Source organism: Setaria italica, chromosome VII (genome assembly GCF_000263155.2).
Source record: "Setaria italica strain Yugu1 chromosome VII, Setaria_italica_v2.0, whole genome shotgun sequence".
Taxonomy (NCBI): Eukaryota; Viridiplantae; Streptophyta; class Magnoliopsida; order Poales; family Poaceae; genus Setaria; species Setaria italica.
This window is the reverse complement of record NC_028456.1, coordinates 22872698-22879667: the sequence shown is the minus strand read 5'-3', so window position 1 is coordinate 22879667 and position 6970 is coordinate 22872698. Positions and strand designations below refer to the sequence as shown.

The following is a 6970-nucleotide window of genomic DNA, read 5'->3' as shown; positions in this document are numbered from 1 at the left end:
AGATCTGGACTTCAGGCTCTTGCGTCGGAAACTTGTGAGGACTTGGGAGATTCCAGTGCAGGCTCCAAATCAGCTCCTGTAGGTGCGTGACGTGCCAGTCAATTTGACATGCAATTGATAAGGGAAACATTAAATTCCTGAGCCGATATGCGGTAAAGCCTTCGAGCTAAGTGTTACTTTCAATAAACACCATTAAAATATATTCAATGTAATGTAAGTAAAGAAATAATATTAATGGCACGTGCCATCGGCTACGTGAGTTGACGGGTTAAGATAAAATTGTGATTAAAGCAGTAGCCATTAAAGATAACTTGTGTACCACTATCGCGGCAATTAAACCAACAGATCTAATTAATGTCATGAGCCGATAGATCGGACCTAATCAAGACAGTATAACTCATATGGCATTAACTTCAATATATTAATCTGAAAACCTAGATCGTGGTAACAAGACCTTGCACGCGTAGCCATTGGCTTGATGACGTCAGCCTGCTACTGAGAGGGATAGATCAGACCCAACCGAGATAGCATCGGCTCAAAAATAGCAGCCTAACGCTAAAGATCCAATGGCTAGCGATATGAGGGGCAAAGGTAAAGATCTATCGGACCTAGTAAAGATAGAGCAGTTAAAACATGAAAGGTCTAAACTAGCCGATACGATCAGATAACTGGTGAGCACTTAAAAAGGACTAGGAAGCTGTTAAAAATGACCTAATTAGATCTAAGCAGCTCGATAACTGTGAGCATCTGATATAACTAAGAGATTGATGCGGTTCAACTCAGTTAAACCAAACAAACTTGATAAATGTGAGCACTCAAAGACAAGTAGGAGATCGAAATGATGCAATCCTATTTGAATCTAAGCGACTCAATAACTAGCCTTACGCTAAAAGATTAGAATATTGGACAAAGCCTAAAAAGTTCTAATACAGATAACGTAATGACCGAGGTGACGATACTTACAAGCTCGCCGGAGATCGAAGCCGATGCATCCCTGCTCACTGGAAGAAACTCGCCGACTCTACTCTACTCTTACTTCTAGGATTTGGCGGCTGGTCACTAGAAAAAGTAAAGGTTGTATTGATTGAATTGATGATTATTCTGATACAAAGCTCATGGATTTATATTTATACCTAGAGCAAGCTAAAGTTCTAGTCGATTATGACATGAATCAGTACAATTCTATCCTAAAACTACCTAAGATAATTGCTCCACGCTTCCCCTTGTTTGGTGGAGACATCGTGTCCCAATCAGATTCCCTTCGCTTCTGTTGGCCATAAGACTTTTACCCTTCCATTATTGCTCCTGGCAAATGCGCCTGATTCATCGTGGACCCTTCTTTCCTCATCGTCTCTTGGAACCCTATCCTTAGCGGTATCAACAGTTTCTTCTCTCCATATTGTAAACATTTCGATGAGTTATATTACATTCCATTTCCTCCTCCTGGCCCTCACCTCTTTGGCATCTCTCCTCATATTTGCTATGGATGCGTCCATCCTTTTCCCCTTTTAGATTTGCAATGGAGACACAATCTTTTTTTTTCTAAATAATTGGTAAGATCTCGTGTAGCGTTTAGACCGTGCATACGGAATTACATGTATTTGTACTATATTACTAAAATATATGCCTAAAAAACTATATTGACAACACATGCTGCTCACTTTTCACCAATAAAAATGCTAGACAGTTAAACATAGAGGGTATATCCATTATCTAGGCAATGTAACACATGTAAATTGTCACAACTCACAAAGGATAACGCCTCTCTCTCTCTCCATACTCGTTTTTCCCGTAAGCATCCGCTACTTCTCCAAGGAAATCACCCCCTTTTTTTCTTGTCTCACAAGTCACAGCTCACATCCAGCAAGGCATCCAAGCCTACATGGCTACGCGGGCCCTACTACACTCCAGCAGTGCAAAGCGAGGCGCTGACGCATATGGGGAGTGAGGGCGTGAGGCGCAGCTTGCTTGTGGCGGTGGCCAAAGGAGAGCGCGCCTCCTGACAAACGCGGGGTCCTGGTGTGTGTCAACCCCGCCTCCCGCTATATATATCGCCTCTCCGGCCACTTACCACCTCACTTCCCAAGAAGTTGCGCTCCGCCTCCGCTCCCCTGCATCCCCCCTCCCCTCCTCGGATGCCCGCACCGCTCCCGCAGCAGCCCCGTCTCCGTCTCACGCTGCTCCTCGCCGCCGCAGCCGGCCATGGCAAGGTAAGAGCAGCGGTTCTTGGAGGGTCGGTCCCCGTCTTGCTTCGATTTTTTTTTTGTATAAAGAAGTTTCTTTTTACGCGCTTTATTTGCTTCCGTTCAATCTTCGATCGGGTTCGTGTTCGTGTTCGTGTTCCGCGGCGGAACGGGAGCCGGGGTCAGCTTGCGGGGTCTCTCCCCACTGGCCGTTGGGTGCGTGCGTGCTTGGGTAGCTGGAACGCGGCCTCGCCGTTTCACCCCCCTTTCTTGGCCTCGGATTGATCAAGGAGGAGTGGATTTCTGCGGTGTGGTGCTGTGAATTTCTGACGTGGGGTTGTGGAAGGGGCCGGTCGATCTGGCTCCCCTGAGCTCGCGTGCGCCGAGATGGTTCCGGCGGCGGAGGAATGCAAGAGGCAGCGGCGGAGGGGTGCCGGAGATTGGCCATTGGAGGGATCGGAGCACCCCCGCGAGCTGCTGAGCCGTGGTGCGATTTCACAGCTCTCGCCGTGGTGCCCAGAAAAAAAACGGCTGCTTTTTCTTTGCGATCTGTTGAGGTGCAAGAGGAAGCTTCCGCTGGAAGGAAGCAGAGGAGGGCTCTGTTTAGCCGAGCAGATGTTTGTGAATGGAAGGAACAGATACTGGTCTCCGTTAATCCTGAGGTGTTTGTGAATGGAAAGAACAGATGAGATTTCGGATTTGTGCGTGTGGATTGTCGTGGTGCCATTTCACAGTTCTCGCTCGTGCCCTGAAAATTTCTGCTTCTTCTTCTTTTCTTTTTTCTTTTTGGTGTGTGTGTGTGTGTGTGTGGGGGGGGGGGGGGGGGGGGGGGGGGGGCGGGCCGTTGGGCGATCTGCTGAGGTGCAAGAGGAAGCTTCCCGCTGGAAGAAAGCAGAGGAGGGCTCTGTTTGGCCGACCAGACTGATCCATGATCCATCCTGCGGCGGCGTCCGATCTCCCCTGCTTACTTGACGCTGGGCTCGATTAGTTCCCAGCGTTCAAGTGCCCTGAAAAAGGTGGAGGGGTTTTGCACTCTGTGGAGAACTCGAGGAAGAGGAATCTTCCGCTGGAAGGAAACAGGGGAGGGTTCTGTTTCGCCGAGACCGATCGATCCTGCCAGTGCTGCCCGGTGGTTCGCAACCGCTTGTCTGACACTGGGTTCCGTTAGTGAATGGAAAGCACAGATGAGATTTCAGGTTTGTGTGTGTGGATTGTCGTTAGCTGTGTGTAAGAGGTGATGTGGAAGTGTGAGATTTGTGAATGGAAAGCACAGGTGAGATTTGCTGGATGAGCGTGGTGCGCGGAGCGCACACACAGAGTACTACTTCATGGTCGTGGCCTTGTCTCAGATTCTCAGTGTTGTCAGTTTGTGACTGCTAATTGAAGGGCATACCGGATTAGTAAGGTCAGGTGACAGAGTGCTCTGTTTAGCCTCCTCCTGTTGTGTTTGTGTGACAGGGCACCACACTTGACAAAGTTGCACTTCAAGTGGAGGAATGAGCAGAGACAGATGGTGCAGCTTGTCTCTTCCTTTTTGGCAGGCACTATTAGTGATATTGGCCATTGCTTGCTTGATCATAATTGGACAGAATGTGGCAAATGATTTGGGGAAATCAGCAGCTCCAAGGTAGCATGGCACTCATGTCCGTGGCCATTATGGGTTCCCCTTGGTCAAATCAGATGTTGAGATCAGAAAACGTGGTCAAAATTAGACGGTTGATGATCGCATTCCTACCATTTTTATTGGAGTAAAGTAGTCGAATTAATAGCTTACTTGGCCTTATGATGTGAACCTAGCTGTACACATTCATTTACAAACTATCAGAACTTTGTTAATTTGCAGCTTAACCTAGTCTCTGAGCTATGCTGCTTATTAAATTGTTAGAGATAGCTTGTCCTTTAGATCAGTAGTATTTTCTATTCAGAAAAAAAGAACTGAAAATAGTGATTTGTGCTGTGCTTGGAAGTGTTTACTTCTTAAACTGAGATAGATTCATTCTCCAATGTGGACTTCTTATTTTTACCAATTATGCCTTTACGTTGTGCTCCTGTAGACCACATGTTTAGGGTAGAGAGATGAGATCGCCGCATCATCTCCTTGTGCCCACTGCCTAATTGTCCAATGTTCGTTTGATCATGTGCCTGCTACACATTGCGACCTGTACTTACACTTTCTCATCAAATAGTCCTTGCTTAAATATATCGTCTGCGAGGTTCAAAAGATCCTTTCATTAATCTAACATGAATGGGTGTTTGTTGTACCTTTCTGCAGCTCGTGGGTTATGACTGGGGTGGGACTCATTAAGAAAATAAGAAACGCCACTCAGTTGATCAGCCTCCGACTTGGTGAATTGGTTGCCGAACCATATATCAAGTGCCCCAACTGCAAATGTGGCATTGACACTAGTGATGTAAGTTCAGTTAACTATTTGTAGTTACGAGTTTATGACTGCTATGTGTATTTTATTGCGCAGTCGTTTGATAGCCTCTCACTGAATTTCGAAAATGTCCTTCCATACACGCACTCTGATCCAACACAAGTAGGACTGTAGGAACACTTCCTTTCGTAGGTAATTTGCTCTTTTACTTAATGATTAGTTTGTATGCTTGTTGCGCACATAATGGCATGGATGTTCTAGTTTCATCATACCCATCGTTGTAGTTGTGATGATTAATATGAACCTTTATCTTGATGAGCTGACAATGTATTCTTTGGGGGATAGATTGAAAAAACTAGGACTTGTAGTAAGCTGTTCTGTTCCAAGCCTAATGACCACAGCCCACAGCTAAACTAAATCTGACCCATTTTTTCAGAGAAGTTATTAGTCATTGCTTCACTGTCACACCTGCACTTTCTAAGCCATATGACCTGCCGAACCTTAGCTTAACATTGACTGGAATTTTTCACATTCTGATTGTCTTTGTTTTGCTTTGGAACCTCGCATCTTGGTTTTCAGGTTTCTTTAGTGTGGCCGGCACTTCCTGCTGGTGTCAAATTTGATCCGTCAGATTTAGAACTCCTTCAGCATTTACAAGGAAAATCCAACCTGCCAAATTCGACTTCCCATGCACTTATTGATGAATTTATACCTACTATAGAAGAGATGGAGGGAATTTGCTATACACATCCCAAAAATCTCCCTGGTACACGCTTCTTACTTTTGAATTGATCAATGCCTAATAAATTATCTCATGTCTTGTAGTTGTTGCCTTAAGTTGTTCAACTCGTATGCATTTCTATTATTCTGGTAGATATAAAGATGGATGGTAGCAGCCTTCATTTCTTCCATAGAGTATCAAATGCATATGGCTGTGGCCATCGCAAGCGTCGCAAGATTAGTGGAGATGATGACAGTGTTTTTGATGAGCGCATTAGATGGCACAAGACTGGAGCATCCAGAGCCATATATGATGAGGATGGTGTCAAGAAAGGCTGGAAGAAGATCCTGGTTCTTTATAGAGGTTCTAGGAGAGGTGGCAGCAAGATAGATAGAGACAATTGGGTGATGCATCAGTATCATCTTGGTGCAGATGAAGATGAACCGGATGGCGAATTGGTCATCTCTAAAGTATTCTACCAATTGCCATCAAAGAAAAATGACAAGTCTGAAATGGGTGATGTTGAACTAGAATCTGAGCCATCTGCTGCAAAAATCGATCCTAGAACCCCAATGATCCATCCTCCCCAGTCCTGTCTCCCGAACAACAGCCCATGCGACACCGATCAGTATACCCCCAATCAGGTGGATCAGGTAAATGTCGTAAATCCAATGCTCATATTTGATGATTTCTCAACTTGCTGCTGGGTATAAAAATCCAAATTTTGTCCTGTGTTATTCAAAACAGCTTCGTTCATGTCAAAATAGCTCGTTCGTATGGTCATATGGATCATGCCCAGAACAGCTCTGTTCATGTTACTGTATTTTCTTTTTGGTTAGCTGAAGAATATTCTTTCATATTGCTTTCTGAATTTGTGACAGCAAGAAGAATGCAGCACATCTGTCTGTCCGGTGAAGGTTGAAGCAGCCGAATGCTCTGCATGGTCTGCTGAATTATCACCAGCTGTTGTGGTTGCGAATCTTCCTGCCTGGGATGAACCAGGGCAGCCCAGGGATACCACGGATCCAGACCCTGAACCTGAAGCACCTATACCCGTCGACGGTTCTAACACCGACCCGTTTCATGGGTTGCCTGAGCTTGACACTACTTTTCCATGCCTTGGGACACCTTCAGATTGTATCAGTTTAGCTGTGAGTCTGTCTCGTGCCTCTAGCTTGTTCACTTGAAGCAGTAAAATGACATGGTCACAACCTTGTTGTCAAGGTAAAACGCTCATGGGTTTGTTTTGTAATATTTCAGGACATTCAGTTGGGCTCACAGGATAGCTTCCGGGGCTGGCTGGACAGCTTCTACTGACACGAAGACTTGAGCTGGAAGCAGTGGCGCTGCTGAAAAGAGCCAGTTTTGTATATGACTTTCCAGTGTCTGAATCCTCACCCCATGAGATGCTTCTTCGTTGTGCAACTTTGCTGTGTGCAAGCCTACAAATTCAGCATCTCGTGGGAAATTTTGTACAGTAGTAGTGGTGGAACCGAGAGAGGTTCGTAAGCTCAACTGTATTTCATAGCCGTGTTGTGCTGCAGTGATGCTCGTCTCAAGTGTAGCGATGCTGGTGTGTAGTCCAGAGAGTTGTGTAGTAATAGCAGGGCCAGAGATCGATGCTTTGGCGTTTGAATACGAGTATGTCTTTGTGAATTCTTATTTGTTTGTCCAAGGTTGCAGTTGGG

General features: G+C 45.6%; 1 protein-coding gene across 1 annotated transcript; it reads left to right on the top strand.

Moving 5' to 3' along the window:
* Window positions 1-2113: 2113 nt before the first annotated feature.
* LOC101779286 (SUPPRESSOR OF GAMMA RESPONSE 1) lies at window positions 2114-6938 on the top strand. Its single transcript, XM_012847639.3, has 6 exons — window positions 2114-2210; window positions 4456-4594; window positions 5141-5327; window positions 5436-5935; window positions 6164-6433; window positions 6543-6938. The coding sequence occupies exons 1-6, from the start codon at window positions 2203-2205 to the stop codon at window positions 6597-6599; spliced, it is 1161 nt and encodes a 386-aa protein (XP_012703093.2). The 5' UTR covers window positions 2114-2202; the 3' UTR covers window positions 6600-6938.
* Window positions 6939-6970: the final 32 nt, after the last annotated feature.

Bases quoted from the DNA above. Each gene is read 5' to 3' on its own strand.
- LOC101779286 (XM_012847639.3), top strand. The intron at 5,328-5,435 runs GTACACGCTTCT...TTATTCTGGTAG, and splicing joins ACATCCCAAAAATCTCCCTG to ATATAAAGATGGATGGTAGC. The intron at 5,936-6,163 runs GTAAATGTCGTA...AATTTGTGACAG, and splicing joins CCCCCAATCAGGTGGATCAG to CAAGAAGAATGCAGCACATC.